The 24895-nt window shown below is 38.9% G+C and overlaps 5 protein-coding genes across 8 annotated transcripts; 1 reads left to right on the top strand and 4 right to left on the bottom strand.

Moving 5' to 3' along the window:
* Nucleotides 1-1509: 1509 nt before the first annotated feature.
* LOC137959990 (diacylglycerol O-acyltransferase 3) lies at nucleotides 1510-3547 on the bottom strand. The gene is made up of 2 exons (XM_068807428.1): nucleotides 3138-3547; nucleotides 1510-2569 (listed from the first exon to the last, which is right to left on the bottom strand). Exons 1-2 carry the CDS (start codon nucleotides 3540-3542, stop codon nucleotides 1778-1780), a joined length of 1197 nt encoding a protein of 398 aa, XP_068663529.1. The 5' UTR covers nucleotides 3543-3547; the 3' UTR covers nucleotides 1510-1777.
* A 2941-nt stretch (nucleotides 3548-6488) lies between these two features.
* LOC137960392 (uncharacterized) lies at nucleotides 6489-7394 on the bottom strand. Its single transcript, XM_068808003.1, has 2 exons — nucleotides 7112-7394; nucleotides 6489-7002 (listed from the first exon to the last, which is right to left on the bottom strand). The coding sequence occupies exons 1-2, from the start codon at nucleotides 7247-7249 to the stop codon at nucleotides 6559-6561; spliced, it is 582 nt and encodes a 193-aa protein (XP_068664104.1). The 5' UTR covers nucleotides 7250-7394; the 3' UTR covers nucleotides 6489-6558.
* A 263-nt stretch (nucleotides 7395-7657) lies between these two features.
* LOC137960244 (INCREASED PETAL GROWTH ANISOTROPY 1-like protein 2) lies at nucleotides 7658-14610 on the bottom strand. Of its 4 annotated transcripts, none has more exons than XM_068807802.1 (9): nucleotides 14465-14610; nucleotides 13503-13589; nucleotides 10839-11513; nucleotides 9785-10252; nucleotides 9571-9702; nucleotides 8607-8788; nucleotides 8378-8489; nucleotides 8094-8240; nucleotides 7658-7931 (listed from the first exon to the last, which is right to left on the bottom strand). In XM_068807802.1, exons 3-9 carry the CDS (start codon nucleotides 11394-11396, stop codon nucleotides 7821-7823), a joined length of 1710 nt encoding a protein of 569 aa, XP_068663903.1. In that variant the 5' UTR covers nucleotides 11397-11513; nucleotides 13503-13589; nucleotides 14465-14610; the 3' UTR covers nucleotides 7658-7820. The 4 variants fall into 4 exon arrangements, with proteins under 4 accessions (XP_068663903.1, XP_068663906.1, XP_068663905.1 ...); XM_068807805.1 differs by having other exon boundaries at nucleotides 10839-11509; XM_068807804.1 differs by lacking the exon at nucleotides 14465-14610 and adding an exon at nucleotides 14327-14411.
* Nucleotides 14611-15973: 1363 nt separating this feature from the next.
* LOC137958792 (uncharacterized) lies at nucleotides 15974-18909 on the top strand. Its single transcript, XM_068805922.1, has 4 exons — nucleotides 15974-16134; nucleotides 16242-16316; nucleotides 17282-17344; nucleotides 18156-18909. Exons 1-4 carry the CDS (start codon nucleotides 16072-16074, stop codon nucleotides 18297-18299), a joined length of 345 nt encoding a protein of 114 aa, XP_068662023.1. The 5' UTR covers nucleotides 15974-16071; the 3' UTR covers nucleotides 18300-18909.
* LOC137959686 (ABC transporter B family member 21-like) lies at nucleotides 18522-24303 on the bottom strand. The gene is made up of 12 exons (XM_068807017.1): nucleotides 23992-24303; nucleotides 23700-23754; nucleotides 23424-23599; nucleotides 22877-23098; nucleotides 22512-22750; nucleotides 21822-22347; nucleotides 21426-21699; nucleotides 20449-21332; nucleotides 19894-20160; nucleotides 19540-19803; nucleotides 19151-19444; nucleotides 18522-19021 (listed from the first exon to the last, which is right to left on the bottom strand). Exons 1-12 carry the CDS (start codon nucleotides 24301-24303, stop codon nucleotides 18668-18670), a joined length of 3867 nt encoding a protein of 1288 aa, XP_068663118.1. The 3' UTR covers nucleotides 18522-18667.
* Nucleotides 24304-24895: the final 592 nt, after the last annotated feature.

Raw genomic sequence — 24895 nt, 5'->3', positions numbered from 1 at the left:
CTGTATTTATATTGACAGGAGTAAGATTGATTAGAATAATGCAGTTCTACTGTGATGACTGACGACAAGAAATCAGAGTGAAATTTACTGTTTTGTGCTGCATTTTAGGTGAATACATTGAACCTAGACACCGTTGCTACCTAGTGGGCACAGAATCAAAGCTCATGGTCACTCGCATTCTATCTCTATCCCTTGGATAGCATGTTGTTGCTTTTCCAATATCCTTTTCACTTCCTTCCCCAGAGCTTCTCCACAGGACCACCAGATAAAAACTGAAATTTAGCTCTGGCTCTGTGTTTTAACACAAAAGCCACAAAAAAGAAGGAAGTGGAATCCTCAATCAAATTTTGCAAGCCCAAGCCCCTGTTTTGGTTATGTTTAGAATGTATTTATTTTGATTCATGCGACATGGTTGATTAACATACCCAGTTTACTGTCATCAAGCACCGGGACCAAAGACACACAAAGGTTTTGTTAATATTAGGTCTTCAGACTCAGACAGATTTAAACATGTACATAAGCTTGCTAAAAACTAAATCTGCAACCACAAATTAGGACAGGCTTTTTTGTGTTTTAGGCAATTATAGGTACTCCTAGTTTCAGCAGTGGTTCATTTATATGAATGCTAATGGTTTCCACTCTTGTGTTAGGCATTCATTTAACTGTTACCATGTCCATGGGTGAAGGCTAGTACTTGTCTTTGTTAGTAGCATAGTTGGTTCTCTTAATTGATCTGTATCTCATTCCTAAGAGGTGGTGGTGGTGGTGTAGAGGAGTTCGAGCGTATTGGAAAATAGTTTTCAGTTTTAGTGTCCCAAAATGAAAAATATAACCAAAGTACTTACATATGTACCAAAATAGATAATTAATCAAACAAACATGATAATTACACTAATAAGTAATTTATTGTATAATTAAAATATATTAAATAATTAAATAAGATATTATATTAATTAATTACTACAATAATTACATGTGTTAACTGTGCACTGATTAATTATAAAAAAATAAAAAATAACAAAAACGAATATAATAAATTTATTTATTTATTTATTAATAACATAAGATATATTTTAACATAAAAAAATAATTAAACAAAAAGGCCAAAATATATAGAAGGGCTTAATCCAATCCTCCGTCTCGATCACCCCCTTTAAAGAAAACCATGCATATAACTGGTTTGAATGACCTAATATACATAGCTTCAAGCTGCCAGAAAGAAAGTCTATCTACCCACTACACGCTGTGAAGGAAAACCTCTTCATTGTGGAAGAAAACTAGGAAAGGCCAGAATGCTTTCTCTAATCTTCAAGCATTTGCTGCAACTGCTTGGTTGGGAAATATCTTTCAGTCTGCCAATAGAAAATATACAACTTTTGGAAATTCTTGTATGCTGAAGTCTGATAGCTAAAAGAATCTGTTACTCCTGAAAATTATTGGTGAACTATTATTGACAGTTGCTCTTTGCCTCCGGAGGTCAGCCTGTCCTCAGTTTTCCATTGATGGTGGTTGCCCGTTATAACCTTACCCTCCGCAGGTCAGCCTGTCCTCAGTTTTCCATTGATGGTGGTCGCCAGTTATAACCTTACGGTTCCGTCGGTTTGGTGCATTGTAAAAAAATTCAAAAAAAATAAACAAATAAAAAATCTCCCCACTACAGCACTTGCTTAAAGATGGGTTAGAAAAAAACAGATACAACGAATGCTACTAATAATTCACAGTTTCAGATATTGACTATCCTCCATTCCATCTCCAGCTCTTAAAACCACGTCTTTCCTCAAACCGTCACTAGACCCATATCCATCTGTTGCCCGAAGAAGTTAGCCAAAATGATATCCACATCTTCCAAAGAGACACCAAGGCAAAGTGGGTTGGCAGCAGGGAGCTTCACAGAGTCCTCCTCTTGCCCATTGCTATGGTCCATGACACGCACATTAGGGCCATTCCTGCACTTTCCCATGCATTTGCACCCTACTACTTCCACTGTGACTCCAACTTTCTTCTCAAATTCTTCCAGTAACAGAGGAGCACCTGATTTTTTACATTTTCCGCCCATGCAAACCTCAATCCTGTTTCCACAACAAGGATTGCATTCAGAGGACACATTTTTCATCCCAGACATGTCTTGGTTTGATGGCAGCTTGGGAATGGGTGTTGAAGCTTGATCTTGAATGGCGAGGGGATGATCGATTTTGGCCTCTGCAAGAACCCCGCCTTTCAAGAATTGATCCACATGAGATTCTTCAGCAGGACGGTCGTTCAACAACATTGCTTCTAATTGATCTACCTTCGTCTTCAGAGGGATGTTTTCAGCCTCACAGATTGGAGGCTCTGCAAGAGATTCTTTTGCTTCTGCCTCGCTGACAGGCTTTGCCTGTACTTCACTCCTCAAGCGGTTCATGTCAACCACTGCTCCACACTCACTGTCGCTCGACTCCGATGAGGATGTATCAGTATCAGACATGGCGATTTTTGTCCGAGCAGCTTTCTCAGCTTTCCTCTTTCTTTTCATTTCCTTTTCTTGTGCTTTAAGCTGTTGGAGCTGCGAAATTAATACTTCTGCAGCTTCCTGCATTAGCATATGCACAAAATGATGTTAAGCGCTGATAATTTTCAATTGATTGAATAAGAACACACAACTAAACCACAAGCGATCAAGCAGAATCCATATAAATCTTGTTCAAGCAGAGATCATGGGAAATCTAAAAACTGAAAAAAACACACAATCAGAAAAAAAATTGAGAGCATCTTCTACTTATCCTCAGAGTGAAAGAAACCTACGTAAATCTGGACGTTATTTACCAGAGTCAATTATGAAAACGGCACCCCAAACTGAAATCATAAAACGATAAATAAAGAAAAATAAAAAATTTCTTTATATGATCTTTAGACAAAGAAAGACCGACATAACAAGAATTGAGACAACCATGAGGCACCGAATCACTAGTTAAGCTTAAACAATTGAATGCCGCTACATTCAGCATGTAAACAAATCAGAACTCAAACAAACAAGCAAATCAACCACATCGACAGTCAAATCAAACGGATTGCATCTTCCAACCAAAGAACAAATCAAGAAGTCGCCACTAAACATAGAAAATAAGTTTTTTTTCTAAAAAACAAAACTCCAAACTCACCTCAATCAATTTTCCCTTGACCTCTCCAACCATCCCCGCATTCTCCTCCAGACCAAACCCTATGCCCGAAAACGCCGACAAGTCCTTAGACAACCCCTTGAGCAATTTCAACTTCTTCTTGATCGACTTCGACTCCTTGTCCTTCTTCTCCTTCTTCCCGCCACATATGGGACTTCCATAATACCTCAAGTGATCCTCATCAGCGAATGCAGACGAACCAGCGAATCCCACAGACACCTGAGACCCGCGCGAGACGCCAAGATCGCAAGAACCGCGCCTCTGCCTTGTCGAGATAGCAAGGGAAGAAGAAGTGAAGGCGTCCCTGGCACGAGAACCGGAAACGGACCGGAATCCGGCGTCGGAAAGGGTTGGAAGATGCCGCAATCTGACACCGGAGACCTCCATGGCAGGTGGGTTGAGAGCAAGCGAGAGAGAGAGGATTTGAATGCTTAAAAAGAAAGAAAGAAATCGCAGTTCGTCAAACTTGGCTTTCTCCTTTCAAACAAACGGTTTAATCACCGAGGGAGGTGCCTTCGACACCAACCGTTCACCACGTGGCGATTTTCTATTCTTCACAATAAACATGGCCTTATTCTATTGGCCAAGTGTCTACGTGTCAAATGGCTGGAGCAGCCGCGCGCGAACTCGTGAGAGTTAGCCTTTCGCCACGCTCCGGCCTCAGTTCCCGCGTTTTTGGCAGGTGTAAGCAGTAAACATGATCCGTTGGATTTGCAGTCAACGAATCGTACGGATATTATCTTGACACGAGTGATCCAGGTGGAATGCCAGGTCGGGTGCTATCTAAAAAGACGTTACTATCCTTACGTTCCTTACGTGGTGGAGGTTCACATGCGAACTACCGCCGCCCGCCGCCCCAATTAGACTAGCATCAAGTAGTGCATCAAAGAGCCCGAGCCGAAGAGCCCGAGCCGAACTTGCTCATGTTCGATGTAAATATTTTGAGCCGACCCTCGTCTCATCTCAGCCTAAAATTGTTATCGAGTTCGAGCCCAACGAGTTTGAGCTAAACTTGAGCCTCAATATATATTTAAAATTTTTTAAAAAATATATATCGAATAGAATGTATATAAAATTATGCATACATTTTACATAAAATTGAGCATGACTTCTACATAAAATTGGGTATAACTTGTATATATAATACATGTATAAGATTGGACATAACCTCTACTTAGAATTAAGCATAATCTATATATATAATACTTGTATAAAATTCGGCATAACCTTTACTTAAAATTGGATATAATCAATATACATAATACTTGCATAAACACTCCATAAAATTGTTTATACATTCCATAAACACTCCATGAAATTGTTTATACACTCCATAAAATAGTCTAAACACTCCAGACACTGCATAACATTATAAATAAACTCCATACAATAATCAAACACAACAAAATTAAATGAAATATCATTATCAGTTTACAATCACCCAAATAAAAACTATAAATCTTTTAAATAAAATTTTATTACTATTACAAACTTACTAGAAAATTACAAGAAATATTTTAAATTTTTTTTAGGAAAGTTAAATGGACCTCTTATTGCCTTAACTTAGGAAATAAATAAAATTTAATAATTAATCTAATATATTATTATACTTATTGATAAATTTTTAATCACATAAAATGTCAAACACAAAATTGCTATGAAAATTGCCATATGCTCAAAGTATTATATCATCAACTGTCAAATATTTATACAAAAAAATTCTATATGGTTTTCTAACCCATCTTGGCAAGAAAGTCTTACTTAGAAAATTATATAATTTTTTAAAAAGAAATTATAATTAGAAAAATATTTTGAAAAAACATGAGGCACTAATAGTCCCTATATTTCTACTAAAAATATTTTTTCAACATTTATTGAAAAAACTACTAATAGTCTCTAAAAACGTATTTCTACTAAAATATCTTTTTAATTTCTTTAAGAGCCATGGGGAAGGGACAAAGAGTTTTTTTTCTTCCCTTGTTTATGATCTCACACGTAGGGGTGGCTTTGAATAAATTATATATAAAATTATGCATACATTTTTAAAAAATAGAATGATAGGGGAGGTTCAAGATTGAATTTCAATAATGGATTAAAATGCCCCAATATTAATATTTTTTACTCCAATTGTTGTCTAGCTTGTTTTGTATTTTTTGAATCTTGCCATAATTTATTATAGCCTTCTTAGTGCCCCTAGATGAAAATTTATATTCTAGAAAAAACTAAAAATATTTTTCCTATGATACATATTTCTAAAAAAACCTTTTAAATAAAATCTTATTATTATTAGTGACTTATTAGAAAATTACAAGAAATATTTTAAATTTTTCGTAGGAAATTTAAATGGACCTTTTATTGTCTCTTCTAGGGAAATAAATAAAAATTAATAATCAATCTAATATATTATTATACTTATCGATAAATTTTTAATTAAATAAAATATCAAACACAAAATTGTAATGAAAATTGCTTTATGCTAAAAGTATTACAGCATTAACTATTAAATACTTATTCAAAAATTTTCTATACAGTTTGCTACCCCATCTTGGTACGAAAATCTTACTTAGAAAATTATATAATTTTTAATAAAAAAATTCAATTAGAAAAATGTTTAAAAAAAATGAGACACTAATAGTTTGTAGAAACTTATTTCTATAAAATTTATTTTTAAATTTTTCCAGAGGAAAAAGTTTTTTTTTTTTTAACTTTATGATCTCGCACCTGCGAAGATCATCTTCGCGCGAGGGAGGGGGGAGATTATTTCTCCCCTAATTTCTCCCCTAAACTTCGGTTTTGGTTTTTCATCGAGACGACGCGGAGGTAAGGGGGTTACAACGCTAGGGAGGACCTATCGTCGGGGATGACGGCAACAACGAAAGCGATGGCGACGGAAACGACAGTGACGAAAGCGGCGGCGACGAAAATAGAGGCGACGGCGAGGAGAGAGAGGCGGCCTGCCAACAACCACCCTTGGCCCTAATGATATGATAAAATTATATGCATGATAATGTTCCGCACGTGAAGCTTGTTTTACACGTGGAGATTCAGAAGCCACTGATTAAAAATAAAATAAAGAAAATATAAGCGTTCAAACTAATTTAACTTGACCAAGTCAACACAAACTTCTTGGAAAGTCTGGCGAATTGGTCACGAGTTCCATAAGGATTAGCTAGTAAGGGGTCTATTTGGAATTTCAGAGAAAGAAAATAGAATTTTGGTCATTGTTATTTTTAAAAATAGTTATTTTTTTAAAAAATTAATTGTTTTAAAAATAATAATGATCAAATTTTTTTTTTGTTAAAAATAAAAGTATGAAGGCAATTAACAGGGGTGGGAGAGTTATCTGAAGTCTGTATTCTACAAAGAGGTCAATTACAAGGCGATCACCATCATGACCACAGGTTTAATCGGATTCTTGTAATCCGCCTAATACGATGGAGCCGACAAAAACTCCGGTAGCCCCAATGGCAAGAGAAGCGGCGACGACGGCCTGCAGGACCACCAACACCCCAGAATCGTCGGGAATCAAGACGATGGCTGCGATGGCGGCGATGAAGAGTGGCAGCGCCAAGGAAGCCAGCGCGGAGGGGGAAATGCTGGCCGCCTTCTCCAGCAAGCTCAGCAGACCCAAATCTTCTGCTTTCGATAGCAACCCCAGCCTCTCGATGGAGGAGAGCGTGACGCCCAATTTTTGGGCTTTCGACAGAAGCCCGGCCTTTTCGACGTTGCTGAGAATTTTCTTTTTCTCCAGCTCCTTGAAGACGTCAACTTCGACCTCCTCGCTGCCTTCCACGAAGATCCCTGCCCCGTACCATTGCTTCTCCCAGGTCTCGTCGAACCGATTAACCTAGACGAGAAACCCAAAACCCACTTCAGGTAGTCAGATCTAAGGATGAATTGTGCGCGGGCGAGCGGCTGAAAAATGCAGAATTTTAATGGGTTTGTGTTACTCTCACCTTTTTCTTGTTCGCCATGGCTAAGACTTGTAGGCCTCTTCTGTGATGTAATCGAGGCTTGGAGGAGGAATGAGGGAGAGGAGCAAAAGGGGAGCGGAGAGGATGCGAAAGAGCAGCCGGCGAACATCTGATCGCCATTGATTGATTAAGTTTTCTCCTCTTTTTCTCAGGGCCTGCGTGTGTCTATCGATGATTCATCGGCGTCAGTAAAACCAATGGACGAGCAATTTTACTTTTCTGGGGTGGATGGCGTCCTAGCCAGTGGACGAGCAGCTCTATGCGTCCGAATCTTGACAAGCTGTCAGAGAGTAGGAATGGAGGCCCACTATAATGGCTGCCGTACAATCCAATGGCCCATTATTGTTGTAAAATAGACTTAATTCCGTATATACCGTTTCGAGTTGTAAAAATAATAATATCCCATTTTCATTTAATAAATTATACACAATAAATGGGTAAATTCATGTGATTACTTAATCATCAGATAAATAGGTTGTTTTATTCTATCTTCATTTCGTTTAATTAAAATATAAATAAAAAATAGGCTAAACTGGCAAACTTTGGCATCCTTATAATAAACTGGTATTAGGAGCAGTTCGACAGAACTGCTGCCACGTGCTCGATTACACATTCTGCGATTCTTCATACATAATCAGTGAACTGATTTATACCTCCAGACTGCTGGAACTTGGTGTTTGTAAATCTCCGGTTACGATGCCATGCCTGGAATCAGCTCTCGAGACCCACCCCAATGTGTTGGCACTCTCCGTCTCATCTCTTCAAAAGCACACATTGTCTCTGGGTCCAGACCTCCCGCAAACTGCAAAATCACACAGTAAGCTCCAGTTCTTAAGAAACCACGAAGAATAGAATAATTTGTGGCAAGCAGTGAAGTGAGGCTTTCTGGGTTTTCCAAGGTTTTAGAAGTCGAAGTGCTTGATTGCAGTCGGATAAGAATTTGAAAAATTTTCTTCTGGCTTACCTGGTGAGCTCTATAAGCAAAACGGATGCATTGGCGGAGGAGTGCCTCCTCCTGCACGGATTCCCTTTCTGAATGCCGAGTTGATTCGAGTTCCATTGACACTCTTTTCAAGTATAATTTGGCTAACTTCACAGTGGCTGACTTGATCTGCACAGTGAACCAGAATTTTAATGGAAGCAGTCTCTGTCTCAACATATCACAATACTAGTCGATCTATAAATAGGAACTAAATTGAATAAAGAAGAAGGCAAAATTGATAACTCGTTTTTACAAAAAGGAACAACCTTGCTGATGATTCCCGAATCAAGCATCCAATCAGTTGGAATTTTGCAAGCTTCGCACAAAGGCATGGTTAAGTCTCGCAATTTTATCAGTCTCTGGATGCTCCTTTCAGACCTAATTTACCATAATGAGACCAGAATCAATATTGTGAATCGATGAGTTTTAACTTTTGCAGGTAACCAGTTGTACACAATTCAAACTCAAAATATAACATGTTGTTTATTGACTCACTTATCTAGCAAGTTACCCATCTTCTTCAATTCTACTTCACACGACGTGCTAGGATCATCCTGGTAAGAAGAAATTTCACTCTGCAATCGTTTCAAATCACGGTACTCTATTGCAGCTTCTCTCATTGCATCAGCTTTCTTTTCAGGCCAGTCAAAATGCTTCAGCACAGCTCTCTCATCAGACTGTAGAGAAATGGTAGCTAAAACATCAATGCACGGAAACAGGCAGTATCTATTGATAACCACAAAAAGTGCATCCTCACTGGCATAATTAAGCTGCAGAATCTCCTAAACTGAATTTTGTTTCTCTATAATAAGTATACTAGTCAAAGCAATTGCCTAAGAAAGAAAATGCAGGTTACCCTCACGGACTAAAGTTACCTTCCACAAGTAAGAGCATTTGTTCTCTTGATATTATATGGGCCACAAAACCCTCACTTCTTGCATCATAAAGAGAACTTGAAGCACAGGGAATATGTGTTAGCACTTTACCAGTTATACATAATATCACAAGTGGACCTCATCAATAAGGTAACATGTAACGAGAGATCTGTCACTTCTCCAATTATCAGGGATCCCTTTTTACAGATGTACTGGATTTGTACAGCATAAGTAACCGTGGAGGACAGATAATCAGCAAATTGATAATTCAAACTATAATTGAATACTTCTAGCTAACAAAAAAATAAATTAAAAAAGCCTTTTATTCACCAACTCCCGTCAATTAACTAACCATCAGGTAAGACTTCTTATCATTCTTTACAAGACCTGAAACTGTCACTCAAATGTTGATGAGCTCATTGGGTATTTAACCTGAGATATATGTTTCTTTACATGAAAATTTTCAGGCATTTATGCAATTTTTTTTTAAATGAAGCATTTATGCAATTAATAAAGCAAAGTACTATTATTTGAAACTTGAAAGTTCAAATCTGCCATTATTCTAACATGTATATTTGGATTACCAAGGAAGCCAGCTCTCTGTCAAGCCACTCAACAAAAATCAGGACATCCTCAATATTGGCATAGGCTGCATCCTTAACTTTTTGTATAAGAGATCTGATGAAGTCGCCTCTTGTTTCTATATCTGCTTTGATCTACCAAATACAACCAAATGTCAGTTAGTCTGAGAACTGTTAAAAAAAAATTACCACACACAAGTAAGGTTAAAATTATTACAGCCAAAAGATGAGATGACCGATTTTGAATTTCCCCAACTATGCTGCTATGAGCATGAATAACACCATGATTGCTGCAATTCCCAGTCCCCTGATGATCTTTTTTTCCATCATACTTCGCTAACGAATGATAAAATTCGACCAGAGCAGGAGCTTTCTGCATTGTAGCAGTCCTAACTGGACCACGACGTGGTGGGAGTGGTGGCGGAGAAGGGACACCTACTGCAGTCTTTGATTGTGGCATTGGTGGAGGAGGTGGTGGTTGAACTGGGATAGGCACATTCCTGGAGCCCTTCGATTGCACTTCTGCAATTTTAGTAGGAGGTTCTGAAGCCATGGGATGTAGTTGAACCGCTTCGATTCCATCACTGGGTTCTTTCTTTACTCTGAATTGCTCCAATTTGTTGGCAATGAGTTTCTGAACTGCTCTAAACCCAGGGCTCTCACTTTTCTCCTCATTTGAGTCTCTCTACAAAAATTCAGTCAAGAAATGTTAATCAACTCTAACTTGAGCAGGGAGCGGAGAGGTACAACTCTAGTTATTCTTAACAGTTCAGAATGGAAATTGGCTTTATCTATGGCAAATTGGAAAATGTAGATCTGAACATCTGAAGATTTTGGCTCTGTTTTTTAACATAAGTTTTTTGAAAGTTTTGATCTATAACAAGTTGGAAGCTTTTTGTATTTCAGATAAAGCAGTTCATGTTTAATTTCAAACAATATCACTAAAAGAGTAAATAAATGCGCTAAAGTTTTCATATAACTAATGTTAAACTCTGCTGTTGCAGATCTCTAAAGAATACCGTCCAGCACCAATTTCTAAGCCATTTCTTCCTGTTGCTCTACAGCTTTTATTGGGTTATTCAAGAAGAGTAAAATTTCTTTGTAAATCCTAGAACTACATTCATGCAAAGCTGAAAATTGGAGAAGGATAGGAGCTGCAAGCTATCATCTTTCAAAGAGAAAGGGGTTTCATTAAATTACAGTATCTGTGACGGACCAGTAAATAGGACTCACATTAAATGTCCATTATCGATTAGACGCGGCAACTTTACCTTATGGTGACTTGAAAGAGTCGAGATCTTTGCTTCAGCGGTGGCAAGATCTTCTCGGAACTGCCTGTTCTGTGACTCGAGCTCCACGTTCAAGCTCTGCAGCTTTTCGAACTGAGCCTTCAATCCCGATACCTCGGACTGTAAGCTATTAACCAAAATTTCACTCTCTTCCAGCCTCAATAGTAACTCATTTCTTTTTATATCTGTATCAGCATCGCTGCTCTTGCAAGCAGGGTCCGCCCGCCGCCGAATCCTAGCATGCTGCTCGACAGTCTTATAGCTGGGCCGACCCGTCAGCCTCGTTTCGTCCGTTTCCCTCCCTTTTTGAGCTCCCACATCTTCTCCAGGTTTCAGCCTATTCAGGGAAGGAGATCTTCTAGGCTTGTGAACGCTATTGGCTTCTGGAACGACGGGTCTAGTCTTCGCCTTCAGGACTGGGGAGACCGCGGTACTGGATTCTGGTTTTGCGCTTTCCTTAGTTCTAGAATGCCTTACTCGAGCAAGAGGTGGACAGTACGTCAAAGGGGCCTTACTCTCGGCAGAAACCTCTTGCTTCATGACTTCCCAGGGCACTAGAGCGAAGGAAAGGTTCCGAATTCTGAAGCTATCACTTCCATGGCGTCATGTGAACGCCGAACGCATCACGTCGACTATCCATTGCAGGATTTATTCTTTCTGCAAAGAAACAAATAGAATCAAAAGTACAAAAGAACAATCTGGATTTTGGGTACTGCGCACAAGGAATTATCAAAGCAACAGCTCAAAAATGTAATAGAAATAATTAAACTAATGTGAAGGTGTAAGTAGTCATTCCGAGCTCAGAGCTTCCGAGGTAAGAAATGTTCGTATGGGAGAGGACGATTTTCTGCGGCTGATCGGTGTACTTCCAGTTTCAAGTTCTATCCTCCCACTTTCTATCCTTTTCTCTCTCCCCTTAAATTCTTCGAAGTGACCTGTATCTTTTTGGCAATACTAGTCCGAGAGTAATTCTTTCCGGGTTTCGTATTATTGTTACTAATTTTTTATTTACGTCGACTAAGGACTTTGACAGCAAACTGTGCCCAAGAAAAGACAAGAATCATTGGTGGACGATTAAGAAATTGTTATTCTGTTTGTAGAGAAAAGCAAGGATAACTGTCCCGACGGCGACCCATGAATGGTCCCAATCATAATCTGAGGTCGCCGGAAACTGAACAGGCTTCCAGTTGATAATTGTTGATAGGGAAACCGGGCACATGCATACTTTTAAATTCATATTTCAGGTCTGCGTTTAACTCGGAAACGAGTGAGTGTTTATGAAGATAGTCTTATATAAATAAGTGTTAAATAATAGATCTTCTAAATAACTACTTTTGGGATAAAATCGAATTCAATCTTAAAAAGAAAATAACTAAGTTCCATTAGCAAGCAAAAAAGAAAATAAATCCAGAGTTAATCAAATGAAATCATGAAATTCCTTCCACACAACTTTTTACTTTGCTAATGCTAACCGTAGTGGGTCTGCTTGGCGACGTCTCAAGGTCCTAAGAGATTAATAGATTAGGAGATCAGGTTTGCTGGACTGAGTCACTTGACAAGCGTTAAGAGCCCCACACTTATATGTCGGATGTACGAGCCAGCGGATCTCATTCCAGGGTCTGCATGTTCTGGCGACGTGTCAGGTGACATGATGCACTTGGATGCCCAACGACATGGAGACAAATCTAGGAAAGGCAAAAGAGGATGACATTTTTGTCTAGGATATGGACTTCACAATCCAGTGTCTCTCTGCTCCTCAGTAGAGCAAATAGAGCCAACAATCGTCGAGGATAACTATACCACAACCGTTAGCCCAAAATTCCTTCACTACTTGAAGTCGATAGGCGTTGCCACTTTCGTTCACCTTGGCTGAAAGTAGCATCACAGTGCTTTCGCACTATTGCAAATGCTACTATAACTTTCAATCCACTACTTTTAGTGAATTGGTGCTTGCCAGTAAGTAATCAACTATCACTAACCAATGCGCATTTCTATTTTCTAATGAAATAAATCAAAGGGAGCGAATTGCACGCTGGCAAGCACTCAAGGGAGTGCCGCCCAAATCCAAGGCCACGGGCTAAGGATGTCAAAGAGGGGAAAAAGGACTTCTCTTCTCATTGCTACTTTGACATCAAATCTGCACAAAAAATTTCTGATTTGGTGAGATTCGGGAATCTCTATCATTTTCCAAATCCATGGACAGGGTAGGAAACGGGGACCCGTGACCAATCGCCCCTTTAGCTTTGTACCCAGCTTCAGTCGCAAAGCAAATCCGATTCCCTTCCTGTCTAACTGAGATGGGCCTTTTTGCGTCGATCGAAATAAAAGAAAAAATCTCTAACCGAAAAGGAAAATTAAGGGGTGCAACCTGAAACATGGGAACCATGTGGTGGCCCGAAAGTATTGCGATAAAGGATCTGAAAGGGTTCATGCCTGGCTCTTGGCATCTCCAGATTCTAGAAATTTCTTGGGTTTTTAAAATGATATTCTATATTGTCTAGAATTTAAAACCTAAAAGCGGTAAACAATTTGGATCTGTGAAAACAAATCAAGAAATTTCAGGATACACTTTCGCGCCAAAATCTATTCCACCGAACTAATTCTACAGCAGCTGACACGAATGTTGTTACGGTTTAGTCAACATACCTAAAAGGACGGCGAATTGGCAATAGCTTCTGAATGTGGTTTGTCTCCGTTCACGTCTCCACAGTCCTCGGCCGCTTAAACATTTGGCTGGAGAAGGGTTTAAGCATGGAGGATTAAAAAACCGCAAAAATTTTAAATAAAATCTAGTTAAACGGAAAGAAAATCTTATTGCAAAACTTTAACAAATGAATGTTATATCCACTGAAAATATAAATAATTAAATACATTTCTCGATTATGAATCTAGTTTTACAGAAAATTCTAAGAAGTCTCTTTTGAGCTCAAGTCATTCGTATGTGGGAAAGATTGAGATAAAAATGAGATAATTCATCTACCTTTCTCAAATATAAAACTGCCAAGAATGCAGTTAAGTCAAGCAAGAAATGAAAACATATTTTCAGATTTGTAAGACGGAACAGAAATTCTGCGACGTCGGATTCGGAAAAACATAATTCCTGTCATTTTTATTAGGTAAAGTCGGAAGAAAAGATTAATTTTCTGTTTCTTGAGATATCACTGTGAATGAACATTCCAGAACTTCAGAAACAATTAAGTCCAGAAAAATCAGTGTAGAAAGGCTATTAAAACTACATCGATCAGTCACAGAGTCACATAAACCTCCATAAAAACAACACAAGCACCAAAAAATTAAGACTCGTCTCATCGAACCAGACGATCGAGACCGGAATGACAAAATATCATACAGTACGGCATGATGTTACGACATGTTTCGGTACACAGAGATACAGGAAATTGTAGAAAGCCGTAGAAACAACCTTTTGCAACACTTCTTCGCGCAAATCGGAAACGAGAAAGATGACATACCAGCCAGAAATCCGGTTATAAAATTATTGCGATTCACTCTTGGTAACCTACGACGACATATATGAACTCTCCGATGACCAAACAACCGTAGACAAAGCTCGCTGTTCTTAAATTTTAAGATTCCCGACGTCACTATACCTGAAACTCAGAAACGAAAGCTGTCATCAGGTAGCTCTAGCGTTGTCATCAAATGTCGGAACTCTGAGGCAGATCCGATTTACACAGGAGAAGCAGATGGAGAGCTTCTTTCAGCGACCGATAACCAAGGTTTTTCTTTAAGCTGCCGCTTGCGTGTGTATAATGTATATATATTCCAGAACTCGGACAGAGACGGCCAATCGAGACGGTGCTTGGTGGCGCCAAGGAAGGTCATGTGCTTAACGTACGCATCCTGCCATAAAATAAAACAAACGCGCCATAATTGCGTTTTGCTTTTTGTCGTTACAGGAAAACTAGAAAACAAAGCCGTCCATTTTGTGGGTCCCACGCGGAGTACGAGCTTCGCTCGATATGGCCCACCAAGTGGATTTTTTATTGCCTGGTACCGGGCCCACTTCCTACCTGACTTTAATCTTGACCACAATACAGTGATCTTAGATTCTTAATCACAAATCATGACGTCAAATTTTGACTCATAATAATAATAATAATAATAATAATTTATTAAAAATAACTCAGAAATTTCCCTTTTATAAATTAATATTTATAGATTATTTTAAAAATATTTCTTTATCTTATTTTGTCATTTATTAAACTAGAAGGGTAAAATGGTAATCAAAACATTATGTACATCTACAAGTTTAGTAGTGGAAAAACAAATCCCCATATCCTTGCCTTAAACCCTAAACCCTAAACCGTTAACGGGTGGAAGTTCTATCATTAGACAATGAAGCAAAAGTGATTGGGACACTAACCCAATTTGGTTTTTCCTTTGAAGCAATGCCACCAATAATGGTTCACATGATACATCAATGAGTAATTCGTACTCATTACCCAATATAAGCCATGAACATATCTAAGTGGACCCTTAAGCTTAAGCAAAAGTTATTGTCACCAATAAACAACACCAAAGTGAAAGAGAAGTGGATTGTTGGGTAGAGTGTTTGCCAAGTGGTAGGAAGCTTTTGAGATTATTCTCTCTTCTCTTGCTTTGAGTTGAACCTTGGATTCATATTTGATGCCCCTAGTCTTTTGACTCCCATTACAAGAGTGTTCATAAAGACTGTGGCACTAAAGGTAACGAATCTTTAAAGAAAAGTAAGTACTATTATTATCTAAGATTTTAGGGTTTTAAGGGTTTAAGGGTACTGGGTATTTTTTATCGAACGACTATGATAGTCATTGATCGGATTGTTGAGATAGCCATTGATCATGATCGGATGACTGAGATAGCGTTTCGCACCAAAAGATTTTTCTTATTAGATTCAGCCCTATAATTGTATACTCTTAATAATTCATATGATTTACTTAACATCATTCTTATGCGATATGCACCTATCAATCATTTTATATGTACCCACGGCACCATCCCAATGTGGTTCAAGCAACGTGGGGCCACCCCATGTGAGCCTGGCCACTTCATAAGGCCCAAAATGCGCGAGTCGACGGTCAGGCAGCCCAAGAACGGAATAAAAGCGAGGACGACTGACGAGACCTGTTTTAGTCTCCACTCTTCTTTGTCGTCGTGAAAGACAGAAACCTTCTTTCCAGAACCTTAACAGAGCCCCAGAAGTACTCCAGAAGAGATGAACGAGGACTCTGCAGCTGATCCTCCTGTCAGATTGATGAATTTTGTCTCCGAAAAGCAGGTAGCCGACCTTTCTCCGACCCCTGGCTTCACCTTATAAATTACTTTTTTAACTCGAAAAGTTGTTTCGAATTTCGTATTTTTATGTTTTCTACACGTACTTTACAGTCAGAAGAGGCGGAGAAAACTAGAGGAGGACGAGTTGACGACGGGACTGCTCAGAGAGATAGACCCTTGTTCGAGGTACGTTATAGGTTGCCTTTTTTGAGTGTTGTTGTCAATAAACGAGAATGTTTGAGAATTTGGGAAGAAGAAGGAGAAGTAAGGGATTGGACTGATGGTTGCGTAACGGCTGACATTGATACTAATCAATCGAACTGGAGCTGCTCCTACGAGTTCTTTTACCAGTTTAAAGATGTGTTATTTCGTGAAATGAATGTGCGTCTGACATGGTCTTGAGTTAACCTTACACTGAATTGGGTTAAGATGGATTCGATTAATGAAAGAAACAACACAAATCAGGTCATCTGTAAGGAAACGGAAGTTCATGCAATCCTTCTGGAAGTTTTGTCTGACTGCCAAAATTACAAGTTCAAAATACGAAATATAAAAACATAATTGGATTCTAGAACATCATTTAAACTACAATCAAGTTAAATTATTTGGAAGATAAACACAACTCAAAACTGGAATCTGAGCTGCATTACTAATCACTGCTACTACCTTAGGCTGACATTGCTTCGTATTAGATTGTATTCATTGACTTAAACCAGATTTTAAAAATACAGAAAAGGTAGCATTCTGGGTTTCACGTGTCATACGACCGGCATTTACATTATTGTTGAGAAAGAAAGATCAAGAAACAATAAAGTTTTTTTTTTTTTTCCCAGAAAAAGACTAAACCATTCCATTTTTTTTGGAACAGGTCTGTGCCAACTCTTTCCTGGAGACTACTTTTTCTTGCTCTCATGGGACTGCTGCTAAAGAAACTGGAATTGGATCATTAGTTTCGAAATAAAAGTAGCATAGCAAATAAAAAAAGAAAAGAAAGAATAAGTTGAGTGGTTGCTGTGCTATAAAGTTCCATAACAAAATAAAAGTAACCAAAACATGCCAATTACTTTCATCTTGTTGCCATTTGTTTGTCATTCTCATTGGAAAAAAAAAATTGTTTGTCATTCTTTTTATAACTTTTCATTTTGCTGCAGATATTAAAAGAGAACAAAGACAGACAGGATGCAGAATTCAATGAAAGATTAAAGCACAGTACAGTGAGTTCCATAGCTTAACTTAACAATTATCTCATTCTGTGAATCAATGAAGCATTGATTCAAAAGCATATTATGGATCTCTTTTTACTACTGTCTAGAACCACCTAAAGCTCTGGGTGAGGATGAAACAGAGTTCTTAGACAAATTGGAGATAGTGAGCATGGGTTTTAAAGCTGTGCACTCATTGGGTATGCTGACAACAGAGGATTAGGGCTTTTGATTCTAACATGTGGGAGATAATTTACAGCTGTGGATAAAATTTAGACTAGTGAGTTTGAGACAGTTATTTTGATGAACTTGTCTCAGCATTATGTGCTGGTCCATTTTTAAGTTTTCTACTTAATATTACTTGTGTAGTCAAGGAGAGAATATGAAAGACAAGTAGCAGATGAAGAAACCCAACAACTTCAAAGTTTCCAATTCTCCGCTCTTTCTTGATCTCATTCTCCTTATCTCTCTTTTTTTGTGTAATTTTTAGTCCTTTTTTATATTTTTAGTAAATGTGCATTTATGCTTGGTGTTTAGAATTAAAGGATTCTTCTGTTATGAACCTTGCCATTACCATTCACTCTATCATTTATTGGCATGGATATTACTTCATTAATTATCTCTGAACAGTATATTCTTTTTCCATAAGTTTTACTTTCACTTACTATGACTTGAGATCTGGTTGCTATTGTTCACTGTTTGGCCATCATGTGTCAAAGATACAATATTATATGGTTTGAAACAGATGAAAAATCAAAATTTTCAGTTCTCTTTTTGAATTAGTGTCTAGCACTTAAATCTTTGTGCACCATATGTTTACCAGGATCCTAAGCCAGTTGCAAAGAAGAGCCAACCAGCTTGGACGTTAAGCATGATCAACATTACAGTTAAACCACAAGTAAAGAAGGCGAAGACTGAAGCAACCACTGGTGACAAACCACAGGGATGCTGTTCCTTACTAAGTTAGGCCTAGAGTTCTCAATGCACAAATACTGGTGGGTTTCATGAGGTTTGCCAACTGGTATACACTTGTTGGTTGTCAATCATTCTCCATAACTGAAGGGATACTGGAAGCATTTACTGGATGCTGATAAGCCTGTCTCTATTCTAAAATTGCATTTGCTCAATAGATAAACTTCCTGTGCCTTGTGGCTCTCTATGCCGCTTTGCAGCAATTTGTGGTCTTTAGCAAGAGGAGGAATGTTTGATAACATTATATAGGGTTTAGGGTATCTTTAATATAGTTCCAATACAAAAGGAATAGAATAAACATTACACAAGCTATGGAGTTCAGAGGCTATCAATTATCACCTGGGAAGTTTGATAATTGATAGCCTAATGTGATGATGTACTCATGTGAAGAGCTACTAATGAAGCATAAACTCCATTTTTACTGATCAAAGCCTCGTGCTTGCCCTTCTCTACTATCATCCCGTCCTTGATCACTGCAATCAAATCAGCATCTTTGATTGTGGATAGCCTGTGGGCAACCACTATTGTGGTCCTGTTCACCATGAATCGGTCCAGAGCCTCCCGAACCAGTCGCTCGGACTCTGCGTCGAGCGCGCTCGTTGCCTCATCCAGTAACAAAACTTTGGGGTCCTTCACTATTGCCCGAGCAATGGCGACCCTCTGCTTCTGCCCTCCTGAAAGTTGCCCTCCTCTCTCCCCCACTAATGTCTCGTATCCCTGCAATGCCGTTTTGGTAAGTTTTGATTGTTTTGTCCTTTTGGAGTATCTTCTTGGAATTAACATGAACAAGAAAAATGCAGCTATTGATTTAATGGATTGAATCATAGGTGTTTCAGATTTTCCAACCTGTTGCAGATTACATATGAAGTTGTGTGCATTTGCAGATACAGCAGCTGCTTGAATCTCTGCCTCTGTTGCATTTCCTTGCTTCCCGTAAGCAATGTTTGCTCGGATTGTGTCATGGAAAAGGGTTGGTTCTTGACCCACAAGACCCATTTGTTGTCTTAGCCACTTTAGTTGGAGTGTTTGGATTTCTACTCCTTCCAGTGTGATTCGACCCGAGTCCGGGACGTAGAACCTCTGCAGCAGTGATATTACTGTTGATTTCCCACTTCCGCTTTCTCCAACCAGGGCTACCGTCTGTGAGTGAAAACATATGAAATTTTTTTTACTTTTTTAGATCTCGGAAAGAGATTCGGGTGGAATGGATAAATTACTGTACAGAAATCAATCACCTTGCCAGATTTGATAGCTAGACAGAGGTCTTGGAATATTTGAACGTCAGGCCTCGTTGGGTACCTGAAACTGACATGCTGCAACTCAATATCACCTTTTACAGTCTCTAGTGTCGTCCCTGATTCATCAGTAGGATCTATCTTTGATTTCCGATCAAGAATTGAGAATACAGAAGCTGTGGAAGCCTTGGCTTTGCTTGCGTCCGGTGCAAAGCTACTTGACTGGGAAATGGCTATGGCTGCCATTGCCAGAGCGAAAAAAACCTGTATTTGAGCTAAAACTCATCTTTAGCTACTCACTTTTAGCAGTTTGAGATTCAGCAAGCGTCATCGTATTGAGATGAGATTACTTACTCGAAAAACCTTTGGGAATGTGGTTTTTCCATCCTGAACTAAGCGTGCGCCAGCATAAAAACCAGTTCCATAAACAGAAAATAGCAAGAAGAAGGAGAGACCAAAACCAAGGCCACTGATCAACCCTTGTCTTATTGCCGTCCTCATCTGACCCTCACATTTTTTCTGGTACAGCTTCATCACCTTATCTTCAGCACAGAATGAGGCCACGGTTCTTATACTGCCAACAGCATCGTTGGCAATTTGACTCGCTTCCTCATACATCATCTGCAACGAGTTTCAAACATCCAGTTTCAACGCCCACAAGTGGACTAGAGTTTGAAATATAAAAGTTGTTCACAAGTGTCATGAAATTTGATGAAATGAGAAAATGATTAGTTCAGCATATCATAGTTCTCTATTTAAAAGTTTTATTTTTGCTGCAAAGGTGCCTTCAACTATGATCATCATACATGATTTTTGATGATTTGAGAAAATAACCAGTTCAGCAGATCATAGTTTTGTTTTATTTGTGAGGATGTCTTTCACTATGATCATCTCAGTTAGAAATTGTACCTTTGCATCTGCACTGAAACCTTTCATGAACATCAGTTGTGCGTAGCCATTAAGGGCAAGTAAAGGGAACATGACTAAGATTATGAGAGACAACTGCCAGTTTGCTTCAAAAGCAATCAACAGCCCTGCAACTGCTGATGATGCGTTTTGAACCACCAGAGCCAGGTTATCTCCAACCAGGCTGCGAACGGCAGCAGTATCCATTGAAAGCCTTGCACCTATGGCGCCACTTGAGTTATGGGGATTATCGAACCACTCCATCTCCATTTTGAGGACCTTCTCGAAGGACATAATCCGAATCCTCCTTATCAATCTACACCCGGCTATAGAGAAGAAGTAAGTTCTGGCAGATGATGCCAACAAAGATACTACTGCAATAACGACAAACATTAATGCCCAAAATCTCGTATCTTTCTGTAGCTGTGGAGGTGGCTCAAAAAATGACTTGATCATGTTAGAAATAAAAATCCCAAAACTGGGAAGAATTGTTCCATTGACAACTGCTGCAATGCAGCCAATAATGATCACCGGGAGCTCAGGCTTGTTTAGGCGTGCTAATCGGAGTAGTGGCACCCCTTTTAGTTGCTCCTGCTCCAGTACATCATCAGGTTCATTTGGTGCAGTTGATTGTGTTTTGAGTTCAGTCTGTAGCTTAAATGAGAGTGAGAATGACTTGCGGCTGCTTCCTATCCCACCGGATGATCCCCTGCTGATGCTACGGTGCAAGGAGAAGCGTTGACTTGAAGAGTGCCTGACGGACTCGTGCATAATTTCTACTTTATCAGGGTCATTTACAGTCTGTTCTAGCTCTTGACTAGCTTGTTGCAAGTTTACAAGTTGAGAAAATGCCCCATCTGGATCCTTGAGAAGCTCTGAGTGAGACCCTAATCAAAGGAATGAAGAGTTGCAGATGTGGTCGTCAGTTCTGAGAACTAAATGCACTTGAGAATATTCATGTTTCACGGACAAAACCTTACCTTTTTCAACAACTTCTCCTTTCTGGATCACAGCAATCATGTCTGCATTTCTCACTGTACTTAACCTATGAGCAACGATTATGGTTGACCGGTTAATCATTATCCGGTCTAAAGCTTCCTGAACAATTCGTTCCGATTCAGCATCGAGTGCACTGGTGGCTTCATCTAGGAGAAGTATCCTTGGATCTTTTAGAATTGCTCTGGCTATAGCAACTCTTTGTTTTTGGCCCCCTGAAAGCTGAGTTCCATGCTCACCAACCACTGTATCAAGTCCCTGAACATTAGCAGCCACAAAAATTTAAACAACAGTTTATTGTCTTGTTACTTGACTGCAATTTTGAATTGGAGCATCAAAGGGTAGTGAAAATACTAAACATGAAAGAACAATGATCACACCTCAGGCATATTATCTATGAATTTGGTAGCATTGGCAAGCTCAGCTGCAGTTCTAATTTCTTCAATACTTGCACCATCCGTACCATAGGCAATATTATCTTTAATGGTTGAAGCAAACAGCACAGGTTCTTGGCTAACTAGCCCAATTTTTTCTCTGATCCATCTTAACTGAAATTCTTTGAGATTAATACCATCTATAAGAACTTCTCCCCCTTGTGGATCATAAAACCTCTCTACGAGACTTATAACTGTAGATTTCCCACTTCCACTCTGGCCAACTAAAGCAGCAGTAGTCCCACTAGGTATAGAGAGAGAAAATCCAGTAAATATTCGTTCATTTGGTCTGGCTGGATAACTAAAGTAAACATCTCTTAATTCAATATCCCCTTTAATGTCATTCAAGATCTTCCCATTAGTGTCATATGCATCTATTTTTGGCTTTCTCTTTATAGTCTGGAACATCTTAAAAGCTGCAGCCTGTCCAGATGCAAATGCTGTCATGCATGGGGATGCTTGGCCAAGACACCTGAATCATCCAAGTGCATCTGACCAGTTAGAAAAATATGTATTTAGGCCATGTATCTGATGTATAGTACAAAATGACAATCTCTCTTTCTGTCTCTCTGTTTTCTCAAGAACTAGAATATCTGAAAAGTAAGTGCAAGGAAAAGGAAAGAGCTTGCTACTTACAGAGAACCAGTTAAGACAGCCATTATAATATTAACTACGTCTCCTCCTGTGTATCCTTTGTCCAAAATTAATCTTGCACTACACCATACAGCCAAGGCATATGCACAAAATATGAAAAACAGAAAGGCACCAAATCCCGTTCCAACTGCCAGCCCTTCGTAGACACCTGACTTATAGGCTGCAGCTAGGGACATGTTGTATTTGTCTATGGCTTGCTCTTCCCCAGTAAAAGATGCCACCTGAGCATGAATTTTGTTGGTTTTCCTTCTTTACAGATGAAAGATAGAGGACTAGAGTATTACTGAATGCAACCTCTTTCTATCAATGCTACTATACTTTCCAACAGATGAACAAAATTTACCTACCGTTCTGATCGAGCTAATAGTTTGTTCAACAATTGCTCCTGCTTTCGAGTAAGCAGTTTGCCCGCGAGATGCCATCTTGTGTATAACTAAAGACATGGCTGCAGCAGCAATTGCAAGAGGGGGAATGCTTGATAACATTATAAGGGTGAGGAGCCACCCTTGAATGAATGCAATTAAGAGGCCTGAAAAGAATGATGACACGAGCTGAATAAACTTACCAACCTGTAAAATTGAAAAAGAAGCAGGAGAACAAATATTAGTGTTTCAATTTAATAGAACACTTTTTTCAGCTTGTTAATTGGAGAGCCTAATAAATCAACTTGTAAAAACATGTACAGAATCAGCTCTCCTATATCCTAAATAAATTAGCTACGGTTTGCATTTTCTTCTCCTGTTTCTGATCGTTGATGATTATCTCGGTTTATTATTTTGCTCTTCTGTTTCTCAATGTCAGTGATTAAGTCTTCTTTCTTCCTTGAAGCTCGGTCTCTGGTTACATGGAGTAGATCTCATCACTCAGAAACAATACAAAAAGGAGAATCAATACCTTCTCGCCCATTGCATCTTGAATAAGGACAGTATCTCTGGACATTCTACCAACAACTTCTCCTGTGCTTGTTTCCTTATCAAAGAATGCAATATCTTGTCTTAATATGGTTTTCAAGTACAAGTTCCTTATTCGGCCAGCTTGTCTTTCTCCAGTAACGACCCAACAAGTCACCTCTGCCAAATAAGCATTGGAACATGTTTTATCAGTTAAACTGCTTTAACTGTTTTGAGTATTATAAGAAGGAAGATAGCATAGTGGGAGACGTTCACATACGGAAGAAAGATGCAACACCCGCCCCCACAGCCAAATACACATAGTCCAGAGACACCTGGAAGAGATATGCTGGTTATAAATTAATGGATTTTTGAGAGAACAGCAATTTACTTGAATTTTTCTCTACTATTGAAGCCGAAATCATCTTCAAATTCAAAAGCACTACATTACTGTTAATGCCAAGGACCATGCAGCAATAGGTAAATTCTGTTTTTCTAGTTAAAGCATTGCTGCTGTATTTCAGTAAAAATAATACAGAAAGTCACTTTACTAATTGCAACTAAAATGATACCTTGGCAACTTCATGAACCAATTGATTTATATCTGTGGTTTGGCCAAAAGAATTGATCATATTCCCCAGTATTAAAGTCATAAGCAGCATTGCAGCTCCATTGGCAACAGCAGCCACTGTGCCCACTGTCATCAGTGCTACATCGATGGGATCTGCAAATGTAAAAAGCCTGTAAAATGGAATACTGTTCTTTCCCTCCTCTTCTCCTGTACTCTTCCCAGGATTTTGAGGCTCGGTTGATTTTTCGTAGCTTTTATCTGTATCTGACTGTTGTGTGTTTAGATCATCAGCTATCTTATTCTTCTCTGCCATAGCACTGGGAAGTACTGATTCTCTTCTCAGAAACCTCTCAGAGCTGGAAGCACTTATGCACTTACACTGTCAACTCTGGCAAGGTACCTGAAAAAATATGTAGAAACAGTTAGAACAACCAGGAAAAGAATCCTTTGATCTACAGAGAGAAACAATAGATGAGCAATAATCCCCGAATAAACTCGAAATTTCGCCTTCAAAGTTTATAAATCCTCACAAGCAGACAGAAGTTCCAAGGGACAGCAACTCAGAAAGAATTGAAGTGGTGAGTCTGCATTCACCTTTCTGTTCTGAAACAGGGTACCTTCTGTTCTCTCCATTACAGCTTCTTCAGTTATTGCCATTCAACATGGACCATACTCTTAACTACATTGAGCTTCCAAATACAATCTCCATCTCGAGCCTAAGTTCGCCAAACACTCAGTAACCTTGTCTGCAGCCTACACTGGGTTCCTTGAATATAAAGACCAGAAGGCAGTCAACCGCCAAATATTTCCATTTCTTTTCGATGAACAGGGGAAGACGACAAAGACCCAACTGCCCATGAAAGGAAATCAGCTGAAGTGATGCAAGACATAAAGAGAAGACTACA

Source organism: Aristolochia californica, unplaced genomic scaffold, assembly GCF_029961685.1.
Source record: "Aristolochia californica isolate CCGP_79_NKW_82.1479 unplaced genomic scaffold, dmAriCali1.0.hap1 SCAF_3, whole genome shotgun sequence".
In the NCBI taxonomy this organism is placed as follows: domain Eukaryota; kingdom Viridiplantae; phylum Streptophyta; class Magnoliopsida; order Piperales; family Aristolochiaceae; genus Aristolochia; species Aristolochia californica.
Note: the sequence above shows the minus strand (reverse complement) of the source record. Positions and strands in the feature narration are given on the sequence as shown.

Excerpts from the sequence above, each read along its gene's own strand:
- LOC137959686 (XM_068807017.1), bottom strand. The coding sequence starts at position 24,303 with ATGGCAGAGAAGAATAAGATAGCTGATGATCTAAACACACAACAGTCA. Across the intron at positions 21,700-21,821 it reads TCATAGATAATATGCCTGAG|GGACTTGATACAGTGGTTGG; the intron begins GTGTGATCATTG and ends GCTAATGTTCAG. Across the intron at positions 19,445-19,539 it reads TAGCTATCAAATCTGGCAAG|ACGGTAGCCCTGGTTGGAGA; the intron begins GTGATTGATTTC and ends TTTCACTCACAG.
- LOC137958792 (XM_068805922.1), top strand. The coding sequence starts at position 16,072 with ATGAACGAGGACTCTGCAGCTGATCCTCCTGTCAGATTGATGAATTTT. Across the intron at positions 16,135-16,241 it reads ATTTTGTCTCCGAAAAGCAG|TCAGAAGAGGCGGAGAAAAC; the intron begins GTAGCCGACCTT and ends CGTACTTTACAG. Across the intron at positions 16,317-17,281 it reads GAGATAGACCCTTGTTCGAG|ATATTAAAAGAGAACAAAGA; the intron begins GTACGTTATAGG and ends ATTTTGCTGCAG.
- LOC137959990 (XM_068807428.1), bottom strand. The coding sequence starts at position 3,542 with ATGGAGGTCTCCGGTGTCAGATTGCGGCATCTTCCAACCCTTTCCGAC. Across the intron at positions 2,570-3,137 it reads TCAAGGGAAAATTGATTGAG|GAAGCTGCAGAAGTATTAAT; the intron begins GTGAGTTTGGAG and ends ATGCTAATGCAG.
- LOC137960244 (XM_068807802.1), bottom strand. The coding sequence starts at position 11,396 with ATGAAGCAAGAGGTTTCTGCCGAGAGTAAGGCCCCTTTGACGTACTGT. Across the intron at positions 10,253-10,838 it reads CTCTTTCAAGTCACCATAAG|AGAGACTCAAATGAGGAGAA; the intron begins GTAAAGTTGCCG and ends GAATTTTTGTAG. Across the intron at positions 8,490-8,606 it reads ATGGGTAACTTGCTAGATAA|GTCTGAAAGGAGCATCCAGA; the intron begins GTGAGTCAATAA and ends ATGGTAAATTAG.
- LOC137960392 (XM_068808003.1), bottom strand. The coding sequence starts at position 7,249 with ATGGCGATCAGATGTTCGCCGGCTGCTCTTTCGCATCCTCTCCGCTCC. Across the intron at positions 7,003-7,111 it reads CCATGGCGAACAAGAAAAAG|GTTAATCGGTTCGACGAGAC; the intron begins GTGAGAGTAACA and ends TTTCTCGTCTAG.